This window comes from Schistocerca cancellata, chromosome 3 (assembly GCF_023864275.1).
Source record: "Schistocerca cancellata isolate TAMUIC-IGC-003103 chromosome 3, iqSchCanc2.1, whole genome shotgun sequence".
Lineage (NCBI taxonomy): Eukaryota > Metazoa > Arthropoda > Insecta > Orthoptera > Acrididae > Schistocerca > Schistocerca cancellata.
Genome location: NC_064628.1, coordinates 66,646,929 through 66,670,744, shown reverse-complemented (window position 1 = coordinate 66,670,744; position 23,816 = coordinate 66,646,929). Strand labels below are relative to the sequence as shown.

The 23,816-nt window shown below is 44.5% G+C and overlaps 1 protein-coding gene across 1 annotated transcript in view; it reads right to left on the bottom strand.

The window, feature by feature from the left end:
- The window catches only part of LOC126176099 (thioredoxin domain-containing protein 3 homolog), a gene marked incomplete at its 3' end in the record, with an annotated part of 221,543 nt that overhangs the window by 40,650 nt on the left and 157,077 nt on the right, over positions 1-23,816 (bottom strand). The window contains exons 8-9 of the mRNA XM_049923236.1: positions 17,013-17,109; positions 16,838-16,901 (exon numbers count right to left, since the gene is read on the bottom strand). Of these exons, the coding sequence (XP_049779193.1) occupies positions 16,838-16,901; positions 17,013-17,109 (161 nt within the window). The remainder of the gene's footprint in view (positions 1-16,837; positions 16,902-17,012; positions 17,110-23,816) is intronic.

Sequence of the window (23,816 nt, the reverse complement as noted above, 5' to 3'; positions counted from 1 at the left end):
AATAGCAGAATAACGACTCTATGCTGAGATGCTCCTGAAGCCACGGCAACCACACCACAGTAGTTTTGCAACTGCACATAGGAGCCTACGAGATAATGGATTCTTCCGTTTTGTGCTGATTCCATGTTGTAGGGTCTCTCACTGCTGCGAAGGTATTTTCACGGAAACAACTGCAATTGAAGTAACAAACCGAAAACATGGTAATTGCATTATTACTCTACAACAAAGCATGAGAAGATTTGGAGCCCTGTATCGAGCGAGGTGGCGCAGTGGCTACCACACTGGACTCGCATTCGGGAGGACGTCGGTTCAATCCCGCGTTTGGTCATCCTGATTTAGCTTTTCCGTGATTTCCCTAAATCGCTTCAGGCAAACGCCGAGATGGTTCCTCTGACAAGGCACGGCCGACTTCCTTCCCCGTCTTTCCCTAATCCGATGAGACCGATGACCTCGCTGTTTGGTCTCTTCCCCAAATCCACCCACCCACTAGGGGCCCCTTTTACCAAAACACTCAGAAAATATTGCAGAACAACCTTCCAAATTTTGGCGCTACAGTTCGGTAAGGAGCTATAGAACTACTGTACGATCACTGGTTCCTATTGCTGTGTTAGGTACAACATAACTTTTGAGATTAAGAGCTGTAGCTAGGGAAAGCTCCTTAGTTAAAGATACTGGTAAGGGGCGGCGAGTGAGCTAAGTGCACGAAACTAGAAGGACTCTGTTGCGAGCTCTTTGACAGTGCAGTCGTGGGAAGCAGTGCTCGTAACTGGAATAAAACTACGGTAGCTCGGTGGATACAGCAGCAGCATTCGTCCACCGGCGGTCCTGCCCCAAATACTATCATGTGCGAGCTTTGTATGGAGAAACATGTGAATGACATTACCATTGACAACTTATGACTGCCTACAGCTCGTCTTCATCACACCAGTGCAATATTCAGAGTTCCCCTGTTGACTCTGCACAGTTGTTTTATTGGTGTCCCTGCTTTGAAGCGGTTCAAAAATGGTTCAAATGGCTCTGAGCACTATCCGACTTAACTTCTGAGGTCATCAGTCGCCTAGAACTTAGAACTAAGTAAACCTAACTAACCTATGGACATCACACACATCCATGCCCGAGGCAGGATTCGAACCTGCGACCATAGCGGTCACGTGGTTCCAGACTGAAGCGCCTTTAACCGCACGGCCACACCGGCCGGCCTTTGAAGCGGACGAAAAGCATACTGAACTGTTTTGTATCGCTATTGCGTTGTTTCAGTTTTGAAGCAAAGGGAGATGCGAGAGGACACAGTTACAGTGTCGAGGAGTGATCTGTGGTGTGTGTGTGTGGGGGGGGGGGGGGGGTTGCACTTGTCTGACTGAGCAAACGTGCTTTTGTTTGAGGCAGTGTTAAAGACAAGCAGCGCAGTGGACATAAGAGAGCGCGAGAGGAAACGTGTGGTGCCGTTGCTCAAGCAGTTGAGCGGTCACCAACAAAATCCATTCCCAGAATCACCATATTGTGAGAGATGAAAGAAAAGAACACGTCGCATGTCACGATATGGGTCGGAATGTCAAAAGGAATGTTCAAATGTATGTGATTTCCTAAGGGACCAAACTGATGAGGTCATCGGTCGCTAGACTTACACACTACTTAAACTAACGTACGCTAAGGCCAACACACACACCCATGCCCGAAGAAGGACTCGAGCCCCCGGCGGGAAGGGCTTCGGAATGTCACTACGATACCTATAAGGACTTTTTTTTAAAGGATAAGTGAATGGAAATCCTTTTTTTTATGCTTTGCAAAAACATGATTAACAGCTTAACTGGAAGACAGGGGGGCCATGGACCATGTGTGGCTACAGCAGGACGGAGCTCCAGCACATAATGCTATTGCGGATCGTGAGTTTCTAGATGAGACATTTTGAGTTCGTTGATTTGAGTGTGGTTCAGCAATATCTCCAGCCCAATTTAAATGGCCACCATGAAGCCCGAATCTTACCACGCCAGGCGACTCATTATGCCTGCCTTACCTTCGTTGCTTATTCTCCACATACTGCCAACAAAATCCCTTCTCGTGCAATACTTGAGTTAATGCGAGACTGAGTATCTTACTTTCTAGCGAGGCAAAATTTTTGTACCACTCAATATTGCTTCAATACAAGGAATCACACCCGGAGCTGAAAGCACAGATTTTGTATTGATAATTGTGAAAACGAAAAGGGAAAAATTTCTACGTGCAAGAACAGTTATAAGTGTACTGATGGGATACATGGTCTCCATAAGTACGATTTTAAACTTACAAAATTACTGGTATTGGCTCATATGAGATAAGGATTTCAACATAAGTTTCTCATATCCAACAGAACTGACAGGACTTTCGAATTGTAAGAGTTGACATTGGGGTAATTTCACTGAATCTTTTCACATCAGACTTTGCTGAATCAACTTGTAATGCATGAAAAGTTTTAATGGAAGCACACTTTGCCTAATTTTTTCTTGAAAACTATGTACGTATTACCCACTGCTGAGCATATTGCCACATACTGCGTTGTGGACAGAACACATATATGCGCACAGAGAGAATGCATCGCACCTTGAAAAATACACTCCTGGAAATGGAAAAAAGAACACATTGACACCGGTGTGTCAGACCCACCATACTTGCTCCGGACACTGCGAGAGGGCTGTACAAGCAATGATCACACGCACGGCACAGCGGACACACCAGGAACCGCGGTGTTGGCCGTCGAATGGCGCTAGCTGCGCAGCATTTGTGCACCGCCGCCGTCAGTGTCAGCCAGTTTGCCGTGGCATACGGAGCTCCATCGCAGTCTTTAACACTGGTAGCATACCGCGACAGCGTGGACGTGAACCCTATGTGCAGTTGACGGACTTTGAGCGAGGGCGTATAGTGGGCATGCGGGAGGCCGGGTGGACGTACCGCCGAATTGCTCAACACGTGGGGCGTGAGGTCTCCACAGTACATCGATGTTGTCGCCAGTGGTCGGCGGAAGGTGCACGTGCCCGTCGACCTGGGACCGGACCGCAGCGACGCACGGATGCACGCCAAGACTGTAGGATCCTACGCAGTGCCGTAGGGGACCGCACCGCCACTTCCCAGCAAATTAGGGACACTGTTGCTCCTGGGGTATCGGCGAGGACCATTCGCAACCGTCTCCATGAAGCTGGGCTACGGTCCCGCTCACCGTTAGGCCGTCTTCCGCTCACGCCCCAACATCGTGCAGCCCGCCTCCAGTGGTGTCGCGACAGGCGTGAATGGAGGGACGAATGGAGACGTGTCGTCTTCAGCGATGAGAGTCGCTTCTGCCTTGGTGCCAATGATGGTCGTATGCGTGTTTGGCGCCGTGCAGGTGAGCGCCACAATCAGGACTGCATACGACCGAGGCACACAGGGCCAACACCCGGCATCATGGTGTGGGGAGCGATCTCCTACACTGGCCGTACACCACTGGTGATCGTCGAGGGGACACTGAATAGTGCACGGTACATCCAAACCGTCATCGAACCCATCGTTCTACCATTCCTAGACCGGCAAGGGAACTTGCTGTTCCAACAGGACAATGCACGTCCGCATGTATCCCGTGCCACCCAACGTGCTCTAGAAGGTGTAAGTCAACTACCCTGGCCAGCAAGATCTCCGGATCTGTCCCCCATTGAGCATGTTTGGGACTGGATGAAGCGTCGTCTCACGCGGTCTGCACGTCCAGCACGAACGCTGGTCCAACTGAGGCGCCAGGTGGAAATGGCATGGCAAGCCGTTCCACAGGACTACATCCAGCATCTCTACGATCGTCTCCATGGGAGAATAGCAGCCTGCATTGCTGCGAAAGATGGATATACACTGTACTAGTGCCGACATTGTGCATGCTCTGTTGTCTGTGTCTATGTGCCTGTGGTTCTGTCAGTGTGATCATGTGATGTATCTGACCCCAGGAATGTGTCAATAAAGTTTCCCCTTCCTGGGACAATGAATTCACGGTGTTCTTATTTCAATTTCCAGGAGTGTATCTATGTGGGAGGAAGCGTGAGAAACGACTCTGTTTGCACTTAATGTCCTCTGTTCTAGACAGATTGTTTGTCCTGCTTATTCTGATTGCGAAAGGAAAACTCACAAGAAGTTGAAAGACTTTTGTACCAGGAATAAACTGGGTGCAACAATGAACAAGGCCTCATTATCGATGAGCGCTGCAGCTGCTCAAATGTCAGGCAAGCGGATTACACAAAATAAAATAAAGCGAAATTCAGACGGGCATTGATGTACCCTAGGAATAACAGTTACATTCTCAGATGCTCGTGCCCATGTGTGGATACCAATGAAAAAACCATATGCAAGCACAATCACAGCGTGAGGTAAATCGATTTCGGTCGTTCCCAGTCTCTAGTAAATGACGAAAATGACAATAAATTGATCGCAGTCAACCAGCGTCTACCGGCTCCGACGAAAACAGGAAATACTGTCACAAACAGGGACGAATCTACACGAGCGACTTATCTTTTGGCGCCCCTCTATCCCTTCTTTCTCCTCGTTCTCTTTCAGCCAAGGCAGTTTTCACAACCAATTGTGATATGCGCTCAGCTTGGCGCCCCGAGCGGCCTCTACTAATTTTAATTCGTCCTGCACAGAAATCGTACAGTTGTGTCGCTTGGGTCTTGAACCAGCCCTGCGCACAAACCAGTACACATCAAATCAACATGGCGGGACCTTGAGGAGTGTTAGGCTTCATTACAGATACATCAATAGCTAAGGAATCAGAAGTTATCGAAAAATGCACACAGTTTCCTTAAGGGGACATTGTACGTGAAATTCGTTGAAATTTGACATTTTCTGTTTCCTTAAGGGGACATTGTATGGGTAATTCGTTAAAATTTGTCATTTTCTGTTTTCTAATCCATAATGTACTTTGTACTTTTCTGAACATTTTGGTATATAATACATTAAAATCGGACTATTGTGAGACCTTCAAATAATATTTTGAATGTTGATGTGTAACTGTCAAATTTCGCGGCTATGCATATACTGCCACAGTCGAGCAGTCATATCTTGGGAACTACACACTAGAAGGCTGTGAACTGCTTTATTTTGTGGCTACTACTACGTCTCAGAAGTTGGCATTACGAATAAACAAATCAGTCCTTTGTTTCTGATACTAGTTTTCGTTGAAAGTAGTGTTATCGGCTATTTTCGTGGTAAGCTAACTTCTATTGCTTTTTATACATAAATAAAATGACAAAACGTAAAAGTAGCTTCAAGAAAAGCAAAGTTGCGGGTAACAGATATGTGAGACCTGCATTTCCTTCTGAAGTACTTGATTCCAGCGTTCGTAGAAAAAGAGAGGTGTCAGATATGTGAATTACTAAGGTGATGGAGGCAGCAAGGCTTTCATTGCAGTACAAAACAGTAAGCCGTATAATGTTCCTATGCAAAAGCTTGAGTGTATAGGACATGTCAAGAAAAGGATGGGAACACGTCTCTGCAAACAAAAAGCCAAGCTGGGAAACACAAAACTGTCTGATGGCAAGACAATAAAATGTGCTGGAAGACTAATGGACAAAGTAACTGACGAAGTACAGGAATATTATGGGAAGGCCATTAAAGATAACTGTGACAATTTAGAGAAGATGAAAAGAGCTGTGTGGAACACTTTCTTTCATCGAATATCAACCGATGAAAAGCCATGCCATGCTTTGTGTCCAACTTCACCAAACACTTGGTGTAGATATGGGCAAGCAGAATTTTCTGGCACCCTGCTTGAATTTACACGTAAACATTGTCTTACTTTGGCAGTAATGAAGGCAATCAAACCTATTTACAGAGATTTGGCAAATCCTGAGCTACTAAAGAAGTGTTTCCGTGGGAAGACCCAGAATGTGAAGGAGTCCTTCAATAATGTTCTGTGGTGCTGTGTGCCTAAAAATGTATTTGTTGGGCTTATGACTCTAAAGTTAGCAGTGTCTGATGCTGCAATAACTTTTAATGGTGGGAACTATGACAGACTTAAGGTTCTGGAGAAGTTATGGGTAAGATTTGGACAGAACACAGCTAAAGGACTGCGGGAACTGGATGAGCTTTGTGCACGTGAAGCAGAGTTAGCTCAGAAAGTGACAAAAGAAGCAATAAAGAACAGGAGGAGGCAAGCACTGGGCTGTTGTGACACTGAAAAAGACGCAGACTATGGGACAGGGGGCAGATGTGGACTCTGACCACAATCTATTGGTTATGAACTGTATATTAAAACTGAAGAAACTGCAAAAAGGTGGGTATTTAAAGAGATGGGACCTGGATAAACTGAAAGAACCAGAGGTTGTACAGAGTTTCAGGGAGAGCATAAGGGAACAATTGACAGGAACGGGGGAAAGAAATACAGTAGAAGAAGAATGGGTAGCTCTGAGGGATGAAATAGTGAAGGCAGCAGAGGATCAAGTAGGTAAAAAGACGAGGGCTAATAGAAATCCTTGGGTAACAGAAGAAATATTGAATTTAATTGACGAAAGGAGAAAATATAAAAATGCAGTAAATGAAGGAGGCAAAAAGGAATACAAACGTCTCAAAAATGGGATCGACAGGAAGTTCAAAATGGCTAAGCAGGCATGGCTAAAGGACAAATGTAAGGATGTAGAGGCTTATCTCACTAAGGGTAAGATAGATACTGCCTACAGGAAAATTAAAGAGACCTTTGGAGAAAAGAGAGCCACTTGTATGAATATCAAGAGCTCAGATGGAAACCCAGTTCTAAGCAAAGAAGGGAAAGCAGAAAGGTGGAAGGAGTATATAGAGGGTCTATACAAGGGCGATGTACTTGAGAACAATATTATGGAAATGGAAAAGGATGTAGATGAAGATGAAATGGGAGATACGATACTGCCTGAAGAGTTTGACAGAGCACTGAATTGAGTCGAAAGAAGGCCCCAGGAGCAGACAACATTCCATTAGAACTACTGACGGCCTTGGGAGAGCCAGTCCTGACAAAACTCTACCATCTGGTGAGCAAGATGTATGAAACAGACGAAATACCATCAGACTTCAAGAAGAATATAATAATTCCAATCACAAAGAAAGCAGGTGTTGACAGATGTGAAAATTAACGAACTATCAGTTTAATAAGTCACAGCTGCAAAATACTAACACGAATTCTTTACAGACGAATGGAAAAACTGGTGGAAGCCGACCTCGGGGAAGATCAGTTTGGATTCCGTAGAAATGTTGGAACACGTGAGGCAATACTGACCCTACGACTTATCTTAGAAGAAAGATTAAGGAAAGGCAAACCTATATTTCTAGCATTTGTAGACTTAGAGAAAGCTTTTGACAATGTTGACTGGAATACTCTCTTTCAAATTTTAAAGGTGGCAGGGGTAAAATACAGGGAGCGAAAGGCTATTTACAATTTGTACAGAAACCAGATGGCAATTATAAGAGTCGAGTGGCATGAAAGGGAAGCAGTGATTGGGAAGGGAGTGAGACAGGGTTGTAGCCTCTCCCCAATGTTATTCAATCTGTATATTGAGCAAGCAGTAAAGGAAACAAAAGAAAAATTTGGAGTAGGTATTAAAATCCAGAGAGAAGAAATAAAAACTTTGAGGTTCGCCGATGACATTGTAATTCTGTCAGAGGCGGCAAAGGACTTGGAAGAGCAGTTGAACGGAATGGACAGTGTCTTGAAAGGAGGATATAAGATGAACATCAACAAAAGCAAAACAAGGATAATGGAATGTAGTGGAATTAATCGGGTGATGCTGAGGGAATTAGATTAGGAAATGAGACGCTTAAAGTAGTAAAGGAGTTTTGCTATTTGGGGAGCAAAATAACTGATGATGGTCGAAGTAGAGAGGATATAAAATGTAGACTGGCAATGGCAAGGAAAGCGTTTCTGAAGAAGAGAAATTTGTTAACATCGAGTATAGATTTAAGTGTCAGGAAGTCGTTTCTGAAAGTATTTGTATGGAGTGTAGCCATGTATGGAAGTGAAACATGGACGATAAATAGTCTGGACAAGAAGAGAATAGAAGCTTTCGAAATGTGGTGCTACAGAAGAATGCTGAAGATTAGGTGGGTAGATCACGTAACTAATGAGGAGGTGTTGAATAGGATTGGGGAGAAGAGAAGTTGGTGGCACAAATTGACTAGAAGAAGGGATCGGTTGGTAGGCCATGTTCTGAGGCATCAAGGGATCACAAATTTAGCATTGGAGGGCAGCGTGGAGGGTAAAAATCGTAGAGGGAGACCAAGAGATGAATACACTAAGCAGATTCAGAAGGATGTAGGTTGCAGTAGGTACTGGGAGATGAAGAGGCTTGCACAGGATAGAGTAGCATGGAGAGCTGCATCAAACCAGTCTCAGGACTGAAGACCACAACAACAGCAACAAGAGCCAGGGCAATTCTAGGGCATAAAATATACAGTAATGTAAGTCTGTATAAGAATTTGCAATAAACTAAGTTTTAAACCTCAATATCTCTGAACTACATTTTTTGCCATAAATGACCCGTTTTCTGAAAAAGTACTGAAGGTAGAGACATGAAATTTTTACGGCATGCCAAGTGTGATATTCAACACATATAGAACTAGAATAATTAAAATATCCTGGGTTGTTTTGTTTTTATGTTCATTTATTTACAAAATTCTGTCAGAAAAAAAGATAACAAGCCCCACAATACAATTTTACTAATAATTCTAGTTCAGTATATATAGAAAGGTGCATTCAATAATTATGGAAAATTGTAAGTTGGTGTCTTAAAAAGTTTGCACGATAATAGTTAACAAAATTCGATAATTTAACATTGGCGGCGTAGGACACACAATGTGCCCTTAACAGAAATGTTAACTTCAGATCGCAGCCAGAACAGTACGTCACCCGTGTCAAAACCGGAAGTACGTGAGAAAACACACAGGAGACTGTTTTCATCAAAAAGCAGAAAACTAATATGGACAGTCTGCTCGCAAGGCCTGACCATCAGAGGGACATAAAATAGCGGTGACTTTGTTGAAAAATCGGGACGGATCTGTTTAATGTACCATGGCAATACGTAAACACATCGTCCCGTCTGAATTTCGTCTGCTATGCCGCCGTCACTGGACTCTACGGAAGCTCGTAACTCGCCGGGTATCTCCGTTGCAGTTCGGGTGTGGCTGCCCCACGACTGCGTCTGACGCTTTATCGGCTGACTGGCTGTTCCATTGCTGTTTATTGAGATTGTCCTGCCAGAGATTCAGTTTGATATAGAAAAACCACAAAAACGTTTCTCTGTCTCGACTGTTTCAAAACTAACAGGGGATGAGAAGTCGATAGAAAGCCGTTAGAAAATAAATGGCTTCCTCAAAGGAATAAATTCACCAACGTTTCAGTAATGAAGGAGCTGGAATTCGACAAGTTCCGAAATTATATCAGATAGGACGAGAACTGCCTTTGTGCAATGATAAATCTTGCAAGCTACATTTGACGAATAAGAATACCGATGTGATGAGGTAAGCTGTAAACTGCGAGAGGAGGCTTTTAGCTATGTTAAGGTCTCTAGCTTCTGACAGAACTTATGAAGATCTCAAATTCAGTGCAGCTGTATCTACATAGCTCCTGTGTAAAATTATTCCGTAAACATGCAACGTCATTTACAAGTGCCTAAGGAAATACATCATAGTAAATCAAAACGAATAAATCAAATAATGTTCATGTAGACTTCATGTATTTATTTATTTATGTATGTAGCATGAATGTTGTCCCCTTTAAGATTAAGAAATTCATTTCACTTTACAAAGAGTACAAACAGTTATCGCGCACATCATGTAATAAATACAGCAAAATGTACCAAAGAAATTAGGCCTTTAGTAACTGTTAGAACTCTAAAAAGAAGTTCAACTTCAAATTTACCTGTTCAAAGTAGAAGGCTTGGCGTTGGGCTGAAACTACGTAAAACTACCCTAACAAGTATATTTTATGAATAAAGATCCATCGACTGTCCGGATTTAGGTTTTTTTCTAATGCGTATCAGATATATGTGGGGAAGTCAAATGAAAACGAGACAGATTGAAAGGAAGTAAGTAAACTTTATTATTTCGAAAGTAATCACCATAACTATTAACATATTTACCCCACTGTGCGACAAGACGGTCAATGCGTTCATGGAAATATGTTTGCTGTTACTTGCGGAACCACGATTACACCGAGGACCGAGGAGTGTACCTCTTCGTCCGAAGCAAATCTACGGCCACGAATGACTCACTCCAGAGCTAAAGAAAAAAATATGGAAATCGGATGGGACATATCACCTCACCTGTTGCCAACGTTGCATCGACTGCGCTGCCGAAGTTCCGCTGGGAGCCCCTTACACGCCGGCCGTTGTGGCCGAGCGGTTCTAGGCGCTTCAGTCTGGAGCTGCGCGACCGCTACGGTCGCAGGTTCTAATCCTGCCTCGGGAATGGATGTGTGTGATGTCCTTAGGTTAGTTAGGTTTAAGCAGTTCTAAGTTCTATGGGACTAATGACCTCCGATGTTAAGTCCCATAGTTCTGAGAGCCATTTGAACCATTTTTAGCCCGTTACACATCCTCCATACAGTTCCGAATGGTTCAAATGGCTCTAAGCACTATGGGACTTAACATCGTGGGTCATCAGTCCCCTAGACTTTGTAAGTAGGCTGTTTATGTTTTCTTTATGTAAGTAGGCTGTTTATGTTTTCTTATTGGCAACGTTACGTAGCGCTCTGTACGAAAATCATTGGCTGTGCTGTGTGCAGTCTGTGGCTAGTTTGCATTGTTGTCTGCCATTGTAGTGTTGGGCAGCGGCAGCTGGATGTGAACAGCGCGTAGCGTTGGATTTTCTTGGAAATAAATGTTGAGGTAAGATAATGGTAAATAAATAATGAGGTAAGAAATGTGTGAACAGAATACAGAAAGCATGCTTGGATAGGATTTTTTTGGTGGAAGCAAAGGTTGAAATAAGTGGAACGATCTATGGAATGAAGTTTTGGGTTGGACTGCAGTACCAAATGTTACACTGAAAACGAACCCTGTCCTTTCCTTTTGTGTTATCCCACTATGTGTTTGTGTACCCTTGTGTATTTGTTTTCTTCCTGTCTCTGTGCAGTTTCATAGAATTTTTTCTTCTTTTAGTACTAAGCTACATTCACTATGATGAGGAATACTGTTCTCCTCAAATATAATTGGCATTAATAATATGTTATTTACCTTGTAAATATGCTTAGACATTATTTATTCTGTTTTGTTTTAATGCTCATGTGTGAAGTTGGTGTTTCAATAAGTATTATGATCTTTTATGTAATTACTTATGTCATAATTCCTGTAACACTGATGTATATGTTTATTTCTATTCTGTTGTAAAGCCTGTACTACAAGTGTTATCTGTATTGTTATGTTCTTTAATGATGTATTTTGTACCTTTGTAATTGTATTCTTATGTTATAAAATTGTAACTGACACCAGTTCATCAAATTAAGTAACTTGTACGTTACATTTCACTGCACACGTTTCTGTTGGTCATAGTATATGGACAATATGTGAGAAGCAGGGACTGTTAGTGTTTACACGTATGTTAATAATTCAGCAAGGGACTGGATAACAGCACTGCTGGTTCTAAGGACAATTCCAAAAACTTTGTGCATGCACAAGTGGTGGTTTATGGACTTGCTATCTTCTCTGCAAGACTCTTCGATGGTGATTGTGCACCTGCCCAGTCGCAACAGATGGCTGCTGGCCATCTCTACAAGGACTACAGTGGGTCTGCATCTCTGATGACCCACCAATACCATTATGTCTACAAGGACTACAGTGGGTCTGCGCCTCTGGTGGCCCACCAATACCGTAATCTCTACCAGGACTACAGTGGGTCTACTCTGTGATGACCTACCTACCAATATTCTTCAAAACTTCGACTGACTCTGCTGTGGGTTTGCTCTGTTGTGGCCCATTACCTGTCTGCATGTCAAGAGTCAGCACTGTCTTTCCGTTGGAAGGGCAACACTACTTCTTCAAGACTGCATGGAAATCTACTACTTCTGTGTGCAATTTCTTTTAGTAATGAGACTTTGTAAAAAAAAAAAAAACTGTAATTACTACTATGATGAATGATCAGGACTGTCTTTATGGACTGTGAAAAAATTTTAGCTTTTGACCAACATTGTATCAATAAGTGTGTGCATTTGATATCTTTGTTATTGTAATTATGAAAAATTTTATCAAATCATTATTGGCCACTGCCCAAAACAATTTGTAAAATTTTTTGTGGGGAGCATGGGGGCTATGTAAGTAGGCTGTTTATGTTTTCTTTATGTAAGTAGGCTGTTTATGTTTTCTTATTGGCAACGTTGTGTAGCGCTCTGTACGAAAATCACTGGCTGTGCTGTGTGCAGTCTGTGGCTAGTTTGCATTGTTGTCTGCCATTGTAGTGTTGGGCAGCGGCAGCTGGATGTGAAAAGCGCGTAGCGTTGCGCAGTTAGAGGTGAGCCGCCAGCAGTGGTGGATGTGTGGAAGGAAATGGCGGAGTTTTGAAATTACATATATTATGACTTTTGATGATATTAAGGTAAATAAATTGTTTGTTCTCTATTAAAATCTTTCATTTGCTAACTATCCCTATCAGTAGTTAGTGCCTTCCGTTTGAATCTTTTATTTAGCTGGCAGTAGTGGCGCTCGCTGTATTGCAGTAGTTCGAGTAAGGAAGATTTTTGGTGAGGTAAGTGATTTGTGAAACGTATAGGTTAATGTTAGTCAGGGCCATTCTTTTGTAGGGATTTTTGAAGGTCAGATTGCGTTGCGCTAAAAATATTGTGTCAGTTTAAGCACAGTCGTGTATAATTGTTCAAAGGGGACGTTTCAACTTATAACTACTTAAACCTAACTAACCTAAGGACATCACACACATCCATGCCTGAGGCAGGATTCGAACCTGCAACCGTAACTGAAACGCGGACTGAAACGCCTAGAACCGCTCGGTCGCAGCGGCCGGCCATACAGTTCCGACATTTCCCCATTTTTCCATATTTTTGGTGCCCCGAAGAAAGACGTTCGCGGCCGACGATTTGCTTCAGAAGAAGAAATGCGCGCCTGGGTACAATCATAGTTACGTAGGTAACCACAAACATTTTTTCATGAAGGCCTTGACCGTCTTGTCTCACAGTGGGATAAATATATTAATAGTTACGACGATTACTTTTGAAATAATGAAATAATAAGCAGTTAACTCACTTTCTTTCTGTCTGTCTAATTTTCATTTGACTGTCTCCTATAACACCTAAAAACCGAAATAGGGGCAGTCGACTGGCTTATATTCACTGACAGGTGAAACCATTGTGCATTACCGAGCGAAGTGGCGCAGTAGCTAGCACGCCGGACTCGCATTCTGGAGGACGTCGGTTCAAACCCACGTCCGGCCATCATGATTTAGGTTTTCCTTGATTTTCCTAAATCGCTTCAGATAAAAGGCCGGGACGGTTCCTGTAAAAGGGCACGGCCGATTTCCTTCCCCATCCTTCCCTAGTCCGATAGGACCGATGACCTCGCTGTTTGGTCGCCTTCCACGAATCAACCAACCAACCAATAAAAATGGAACAGATGCTTTATTTCTCACATCTCTATTGCTGCACTCCTCGCACGACGTGTGGCGTAAACATCTGTTGTCTTAGAAATTCTCCAAAAACTCTGTCGCCAAAGTTTTATCTGCTTCGCTTAACGTCATATTATGGATATTTGAAGAGTGTTCGTTCCCGCACCCAGTGGCAGAAGACGAACTTTTGTCGGGCGGTTGGCACGACAGCGCTACACACGATACAGGTTGTTGGGTGAGGTGGCGCGGGGATCGGCTGTAGGGTGGTCAGACCTAACCGACCATCCAACGAGCAAAATCGGTCTCCCAGTCGCCCAACAAGACTACACACGTACGGGGTAAAGCCGTCCGCACACGGACCGTGCATTCGAACGTTGAGAGTTGAGCGTGCCGAGTTTCTGACGTCATAGCGTGGAATAGCAAGTTCGGGAGTCTTTCCGTACGTGCAGAGCAATATCGGGCATGTCAGATATTCTGAGCGTGTGTCAGAGCGTTGACCAATCGGATGGCCAGACGCCACCTATGTCACACGCACGCCGTCTCCCTTCAGCACAGAGTTGTGAGGCGCCATATTGGCATTCATTTCAAGCCTATATGTATATATATGCCGTTTCTGAGCACCAGCAAATTGAGAATCACTGGAGAACGCGTTGTTAGTTGTGTGATTCGTTCCAATAAAATAATGAGAAACATCGTATTCGTGACAAAAGAATTATTGTAACTTGCGTATTATGAGTAGGCTATTTGAAGGCAGCGACACACTAAAGATCCATCCAAAACGCATTGGTTGGTTGGTTGGTTTGGGAAAGGAGACCAGACAGCGAGGTCATCGGTCTCATCGGATTAGGGAAGGACGGGGAAGGAAATCGGCCGTGCCCTTTCAAAGGAACCATCCCGGCATTTGCCTGGAGCGATATAGGGAAATCACGGAAAACCTAAATCAGGATGGCCGGACGCGGGATTGAACCGTCGTCCTCCCGAATGCGAGTCCAGTGTCTAACCACTGCGCCACCCCGCTCGGTCAAAACGCATTGTTCTTGGTACAATTTGTTATAATAAAATTTCAATTAGTAACATAATTATCTACGATCAACGTTTTCAGCAAAGCGTAACACAATATGGTTAAGTACGAGTAGCCTATTGTTGGTTTAGCGTAATGAGTAGCGTCTCTGTCTAGTAGTGAGTCCTTGTTGGGGCGGTGGTTCGTATTTATTAGGTTCTGATACTTTATTATTACTTTAACATAAGTATATGCTATAATATTTGATGTTATGTAAATATATATTCACCTTTTTTTGACTTTGTTCGTTTGGCTTAATCTACTGGACAGCTTGTGCTTCTTGTATAAAAATATTTTACTCCTTTTTCTTTTACGCTTCGTAATTCACATGTTCAATGATTCTGCTTCTGGGTCGGAACAGTGATTAAGTAAGGCTAACCTTGGGGTTTTACTAAAATGTGGGAATTATGAAATAATGTTTATCTTATGCGGAGAAGTATTCCAAATTTGTACTGCACTGTTTGTAATGGAACTTTTATAAGCCTGTGTCCTTATTGATTGGACACGGTACTTTCCTTTTCGTGGACGATGGAGGAAATGTGCGTTTTAACAGAGTTAAAGTCGGAATTTTACGCGCACCCGATGAGTAAACAGTGTGATTTACGGACTATAAACATCCCTCAACTGCCGCTGGAGTGCGTTACGATCACGTATACCACGTTGGGGCCACGTACCGAATGCACAGGTAGCATCGTTCCTGAGCGGTCAGCAGCACGTTGAACTTGGCACGCTCAACGTTAAGGTCGGGACACACATGTCCGGACCTTGTCCGTACCGAGACACGTCCGAGTATCGGCCGTCACCCGGACAACGAAGTACATCATTAAAACAAATGTAGCGGGCCCCACTTGACCGGGCCGTGCACGGGGAACGTCAACTGGCCGGGGCCGGGCCGGGCGGGATTCGCCGTGTTTAACTTTTCAGTGACGGATACGGCCTGACGGTAGAATTGTCTTGTGAGCTGTGCAACTGCGCAAGACTGTTCTGTGTACAAAACATGGATGTGGAACGACTAATAGAAGAAGTTCGTAAGTTTCTTGTTCTTTACGATCAGGGAAGAGAAAACTACAGGAATATCGAGAACAAAGACAGACTTTGGAAGACAATTGCAACAGATCTACAAGCCAAAGGTAAGAAAAAAACTATACAAGTTTTAATGCCCGAAAGATATTTATTTACTTTTTATTTTACAAAGAGATGTTTGGTTTATGTCATCGTTATATCGCCAAGGTGACATGTTCTTCCCGTTCCACAGTCCCTTGTGGATAATTCAGGAATTTTTTGAGTTGTTCTCGTACAGCAAATGGAGCGTCTGTTGATCTCCCACGAATTCGAGGTAGGTTTCGAAGATTTGATGATCTTCCGGATCCCTAACCAGTTTCCGTTTGATCCATCATCTGTTCGGGCACCCTATAACCTTCCATTTTTCGAATAAAGTTGTACAGTACACACGCAGCCGTCACAATCATTGTAAGGTTATTAGGATCTCCCTGAAGGATTCTTCTAAATATTCAAAATTTCTGTTGCAATATACCGAATGCATTTTCGGATATTCTTCTTGCCCGACTCAAACGATAAATTAAAAATGGCCTTGTCATTTGCTAAGTTCCTGCCGAGATATGGTCCCATCAAGTATGTTTTGAGAGGAAAAGCTTCATCGCCTACAATTACCATTGGAAGTTCAACATCAGTTCCGGGAAAAGTTTTACCCTTTGGGACACTAAGCGTATTGTTTTCCAATGACTTTCCAAGGTTTGAATTTACTAGAATGCCTCCATCAGAGTTTTTTCCGTACGCTCCCACGTCTGTTGCAATAAAATTATAACATGGGTCAACCAGAGCAAGAAGCATAATGGAATATGTTTTTTTTGTAATTCCAATAGAGACTTCCTGAGTTGTTTGGAGCCTGTATTCTTACGTGCTTTCCATCTAGTCCTAATTCACTATTACGAAAATTAGTGAACATGTTTTACAGCTTTCACACACAGAAACACAGATCACCGCGTCCGAGTCACTACAAGGAACAACAGAGACACGGACGTGCCCCGGCCACGTGTGGCCCCTGCAGGAACGGACCGTAGCACGGCCGTCACTCGTCCGACGCTCGGCCCTGATAGGGCCCGGACGTGTGTGTCCCGACCTTTAACGTTCGACAGCACGTTCCGTGTGCCGACGGCTTAAGGGTGAAGTGTATGGTGACGCTGCCTGGCGCCTGCTTACCTGTCCGGGCTGGCGCCCTCGTCTGTCTCGCCGTAGACGGCGCGCACCACGGGCTCCAGAGCGTCTGCCGGGGGCGACAGCGGGGGCGAGCCGGCGTCCGCGTCGCCCGGGGGCGGCTCGGGAGCGGGGGCGGGCGCTGGGGGAGGCTCCGCCGCCTCCGCCGCCCCCTCCTCGCCCTCGGCGGCCTCCTCTGCCCCCGGCGGCGGCACTTCCACGACGTCCACCACGCACCTCACTGCACCCTCCGCCGCCGCCGCCTCCTCGCCCCACAGCTGCAGCACACACCAGCCGTCACCAGCAGAGATCGACTACGCCTTCTCGCTTGTTCTTTTTTAATAGTCTATATATTTCTAGCAAATAGCTGATAATCGAGAATTTTACGTGCAAAGCCGTAGTGTAATATTTACTGTCTTTCACGCTTAATACACTATTGACCATTAAAAGTCCAACATCACACACGGCAGCAAATAATGAAATTTTGTTTATTGCGAATACCGCATGTACGAGGGTCACTCCAAAAAAAATGCACAATATTTTCGTAAAAATACAGTTTTCATTCTGCATGTGTGAAAGTTTTCCAGTGTGTAGATACATCCTTCCCGCTTGTTTTCAAACTTAGTACAACCTGTTCCCGTGAGTGGCGCCGTCACAGCATGTCTTCAAGATGGCTGCTACACTTGACGTCCGTCAGAAGCAACGCGCTGTCACAGAATTCCTGTGCTGTGAAAACGAGACAGTGGGAAACACATCCGCAAGAGGTTGAAAAAGGTGTATGGAGATGCTGCTGTCGATCGCAGTACAGTTAGTCGGTGGGCAAGCAGGTTACGTGATGAAAGCGGGCCCGGCAATATTGAGGATTGTCCTCACAGCGGCAGGCCTCGTACTGCGCACACTCCAGACAATGTGCAGAGAGTTAACGAATTGGTGACTGCTGACAGATGCATCACAGTGAACGAATTGTCACGCTACGTTGGGCTAGGGGAAGGAACTGTTTGCAGAATACTGAAAGTGTTGGCGTTAAAAAAGGTTTGTGCCAATTGGGTTCCCAGGATGTTGACAGTGGCTCACAAAGAGACAAGAAAAACGGTATGCAGCGAACTTTTGGAACAGTACGATAATGGTGGAGATAAATTTCTTGGAAGAATTGTGACAGGTGATGAAACATGGTTTCATCATTTTTCACCAGAGACGAAGAGGCAACCAATGGAGTGGCATCATGCAAACTCACCCAAGAAAAAAAAATCAAAACCACACCTTCTGCTGGAAAAGTTACGGCTACGGTGTTTTTCGATTCCGAAGGACTCTTGCTTGTGGACATCATGCCAAGTGGAACCACCTTAAATTCTGATGCATATGTGACGACACTGAAGAAACTTCAAGCTCGACTGAGTCGTGTTCGACCACATCGGCAAAAGCAGGATGTTTTGCTGTTGCATGACAATGCACGCCCACATGTCAGTCAAAAGACCGTGGAAGCGATCGGAAAACTCGGATGGACAACCCTGAAACACCCGTCTTACAGTCCTGGCTCCATGTGACTATCAGCTATTTGGGAAACTGAAAGAGTCTCTTCGTGGAACAAGGTTTGAAGATGATGACTCACTTGTGCACGCTGCCAAACAGTGGCTGGTCCAGAATTTTACAGTGCGGGTATACAGACGCTGGTTCCAAGATGGCGTAAGGCAGTTGAGAGGGATGGAAATTATGTGGCGAAATGAAAATATTGTTCCTAAAGGACGTATCTACACACTGTAAAACTTTCAAACATGTAGAATAAAAGAGGGATTAAAAAAAAAACAGTGTGCATTTCTTTTGGAGTGACCCTCGTAACACAGCCTCAAGTATTTTACCCCACCTGATTCTATGATTTCAAAACTAATTTTTGTAATTACATGTACTTACTAGTTTTGGCAGTAATTAGTGTTTATCAAACTGTAATATGATATTAGAGAACAAGTAAGAAATAATTATGTCAAATCTTTGGATAATTAAGTCAGTTTCCATGAAGCGTTGCTGGTAATTATCTATAATTTTTGTTCTTAACTATAGATAATATTAGTGCATCCCAACTTACAATTATTTTGTTCATGTTACACGTGCCGTTAACATATTAGCTCGCGCGACTGCATTATTATTCACTCCTAGTTATTAGATGATTTCAAAATGACGTCAGTCACTAACGGAATTTAATTTTCTTTTCATTTTTGAGCTGTCGACTGTAATTATTCTGCGGTCTAAATTTATTCAATTTAATTATACAAAATTATTACTATCTACAGTGAATCAATGAAATTGGAAATTTAGGGTAAGGTGTTATGGGACCAAACTACTTAGGTCATCGGTCCCTAACCCTACACACTACGTAATCTAACTTAAACTAACTTACGCTATGAACAACACACACACCGATGCCCGAGGGAGGACTCGAACCTCCGAAGGTGGGTGCCGCACGGACCGTGACAAGGCGCCCTAGACCGCGCGGCTAGTAAATGAATAACTTGTTATCATTTTTATATTTCGATCGTTCTTGAACTTAAAAAAAACCTCCTGCGGTAAAGACCAGGGTATAACTACCTGTATTATTTCGTTAAACATTGTTCTTCGGGTTGGATTGGGTTGTCTGGGGGAGGAGACCAAACAGCGAGGTCATCGGTGTCATCGGATTAGGGAAGGAAGTCGGCCGTGCCCTTCAAAGGAACCATCCCGGCATTTGCCTGTAGCGATTTTAGGGAAATCACGGAAACCCTAAATCAGGATGGCCGGACGCGGCACTGAACCGTCGTCCTCCCGAATGCGATTGGTTCAAACGGCTCTGAGCACTATGGGACTTAACATCTGAGGTCATCAGTCCCCTAGAACTTAGAACTACTTAAAACTAACTAACCTAAGGACATCACACCCGAGGCAGGATTCGAACCTGCGACCGTAGCAGTCGCGCGGTTCCGGACTGAAGTGCCTAGAACCGCGCTGCCACCGCGGCCGGTCCCGAATGCGAGTCCAGTGTGCTAACCACTGCGCCACCTAACTGGGTGTGGTCTTCGGAACTGATGCCTTGCTTGCATTACTTGCGTAGCATTAGGTACACGTGTGACGAAACTTTTCATACAAACAGGAAAGTACAGATACGTTAAATACAGTATAGAATACAGGATTAAATTTGTAGCTGATTTGGGGTGTATACGGAGTGTGAAATTCAGTACAGCCAGCTGTAACACAGGCTCTTCCTCGGCTGAGTATCAGGTAGAACTCAGCTCCAACGACAGATACAAGTACGTCATTCTATACTGCCACAGCTTTACATCTGAGTTTATCGACTGTAGTGGCTGGCGCGTGGTGGCATCCCAGTTTTTCGGAAACCAGTGACCAGATGTTTTCAATGGGTGACAGATCTGGAGAAAGTGCCGGCCAAAGAGACAGTCGAACATCCTCTGTATCGACACGTCTGCATAGTTTTCTACCCGGGTCGATAAGGGGTCGCAGGTGCTCCTCTTGGCGAGAGGTGCTTGCCGCCGTTTGGGGAGAATTTTTAAGCAGCACGCAATCCTGAAACGTGGCCTTCGAAAGTTTGGAGATTTGTGGAAAGGTACTATGGGACCAAACTGCTGAGGTCATCGGACCCTACGCTTAGTCACTACTTAATCTACCTGACACTAAGGAAAAAACACAAAGCCATGCCCGAGGGAGGACTCTAACCTCCGACGCGAGGAGCAGCGCGAACCGTGACAAGGTGCCTAAGACCGCACGGCTACCCCGCACGGCGAAACGTGGCCTTACCTGTGGAGAGTGAGCGGAGCGTACGCTGGACAGGTGGAGGAAATTGGCGTTCGGGGACACGTGCTGGTGTTTACGCCAGAGATCAACAGGCAGCCGGAGGGGCAATTTTAGATTTGCCGCCGTCCGGAAGGTACATAGGCGCGGGGGGGGGGGGGGGGGGGGGAAGAAAGAGAGCGAGAGAGAGGGAGTGAGAGAACACGGGAGGGGTGGGGGGGAGGGAGAAAGAGAGAGAGCAGCAGGTTGTCCCTGGGCCAGCCGGCCGTAGTGCGGGTTGTGCAAGCCGCACTGCACTGAAAGCTCAAGTTCCGCTCTCGGCCTAGACGGCCGATGAACAGAAGGAGTTTTCTGGACACTACAGCCAAGTTAAATTTTTTCTAGTGTTCTGAACATCACACAAGGGTGTGACATGGTGATGGTCTGACTCCATTGCTTTTCAACTGCGTTTTCGAAAAAGATCCTCCGAACCTGGCAGGAAAAGAACAGCATGCGATTGAGAATGGGAACCAGATTTACTGTAATCGGCAATACAGTGTCCAATGTCGCTCGTAAACAAATGGATCTGCTAAGGATACCATCGAACAAAAGCATTCGAGAATACAGGAGTAATGACGAAAACTGCAGCCAAAATACGGATACATCAGTAAATTAGAAAAAAAAATTAAGTTCCTAGAGGAGAGTTCAGTAAAAATAACGGATTGTACAAAGAAGCCCTTTGGGAATGAATACGCAAATAGAAGATCGCCCACCAGTCATCTCGAACAAGCTGTAACAAAAAATTCCATTCCCAGAACACCGGTTCACTTCATCATTCTAAAGTTCTGAAAACCAGTAGTTTTGTAAGTAGACGAAACCCTCTTCCTAGATGGACGATTTCTCAGACAACTGGCGAAGAGTCTTCCGATCAGAGGCAGGATAGTGGAAAAATGCAGCCAGTCTGCAAAGGAAACTGCTTACAAATCATTCGTGCGCTCCATTTATTATATTGCTCAACTGTATGGAAACAACAACAAATAGAACTAACAGTGGATCTGAAATTTTCTGGCAGATCAGAACTGTGTGTCGGACTGGGACTCAGCGAATGCTGGTCGTGCACAAATGAGGAAGTCATTTAAAAAATGGTCACAAATTTGCTTGACTCACGAGGGAACGTCCCGAAAATGTTGGAAACCTGATTTGGCAGACTTGTGGTTAGACGTATGTCATACAGCGAGGTGATTGGAAGCTGTTTTCAAAGTCAAACTTTTCCTACACAGTATTAAACACGGTAATGTGTTTTGTTTTTGGTCCACCCGCTCTAGAGTTATACAGTGAAAGCCTACTTACAAAACTTCAAAAATGGTATTAAACGAAGAATCTGAAGACATTCTTCAGTATCCTACGAGGTGCATTCAAGTTCTAAGGCCTCCGATTTTTTTTCTCCGGACTGGAAAGAAATAGAAACATGCGCATTGTTTTAAAATGAGGCCGCGTTCATTGTCAATACGACACAGAGATGGCAGCACCGTACTGCAAATGGAATTTTACTGCCAGCGGCGAGAATGAAAACTGTTTTAAATACTTAAAATGGCGACGTTTTCCTTACTTGAACAGCGTGCAATCATTCGTTTTCTGAATTTGTGTGGTGTGAAACCAATTGAAATTCATCAACAGTTGAAGGAGACATGTGGTGATGGAGTTATGGGTGTGTCAAAAGTGTGTTTGTGGGCGCGACAGTTTAATGAAGGCAGAACATCGTGTGACAAAAAACCGAAACAACCTCGGGCTCGCACAAGCCGGTCTGACGACATGATCGAGAAAGTGGAGAGAATTGTTTTGGGGGATCGCCGAATGACTGTTGAACAGATCGCCTCCAGAGTTGGCATTTCTGTGGGTTCTGTGCACACAATCCTGCATGACGACCTGAAAATGCGAAAAGTGTCATCCAGATGGGTGCCACGAATGCTGACGGACGACCACATGGCTGCCCGTGTGGCATGTTGCCAAGCAATGTTGGCGTGCAACGACAGCATGAATGGGACACTCTTTTCGTCGGTTGTGACAATGGATGAGACGTGGATGCCATTTTTCAAACCAGAAACAAAGCGCCAGTCAGCTCAATGGAAGCACACAGATTCACCGCCACCAAAAAAATTTCGGGTAACCGCCAGTGCTGAAAAAATGATGGTGTCCATGTTCTGGGACAGCGAGGGCCTAATCCTTACCCATTGAGTTCCAAAGGGCACTACGGTAACAGGTGCATCCTACGAAAATGTTTTGAAGAACAAATTCCTTCCTGCACTGCAACAAAAACGTCCGGGAAGGGCTGCGCGTGTGCTGTTTCACCAAGACAACGCACCCGCACATCGAGCTAACGTTACGCAACAGTTTCTTCGTGATAACAACTTGGAAGTGATTCCTCATGCTCCCTACTCACCTGACCTGGCTCCTAGTGACTTTTGGCTTTTTTCAAGAATGAAAGACACTCTCCGTGGCCGCACATTCACCAGCCATGCTGCTATTGCCTCAGCGATTTTCCAGTGGTCAAAACAGACTACTAAAGAAGCCTTTGCCGCTGCCATGGAATCATGGCGTCAGCGTTGTGAAAAATGTGTACGTCTGCAGGGCGATTACGTCGAGAAGTAACGCCAGTTTCATCGATTTCGGGTGAGTAGTTAATTAGAAAAAAAATCGGAGGCCTTAGAACTTGAATGCACCTCGTACGTGTCGTTCTCGTACGGATCCTGAAGAGAATATTAACCTATTGACAGCACACATTAAGCAGTCATTCTTCCAGCGCCCCATACGCGACTAGAAGGGGTACCAAATCCTAAGCTCGTCTGTGGGAAGTTCTATCTGCCATGCACTTCAGAGTGGCTTGCATGCACTTGTAGGATTCTGGCATCCCGTTACAAGAGCGACATTTATAAAAAAAGCCTAACAGAGAAATTTACATTGCAGTAGAAAAAACACGGAAAAAACATACACTATTTTATTGTTGCCTCGAACTAATGGACGAAACAGGCTGACTTTCTCGATATAAAACCCAAATCTGCAATGTTTTGGTTTACAAGTGCCAAAGAAGCACTTGCATGTGCATATTAGATATATAGCTCAAGGTACTTTCGCTAGAGATCTTTCCCGTTAAAAAATAGTGGCAACGGTAAAGGTCGATCCGAAGAATCAAAAAGACGACGCCCCCTGGACAGAGGAGCACAAGCAAATCCAC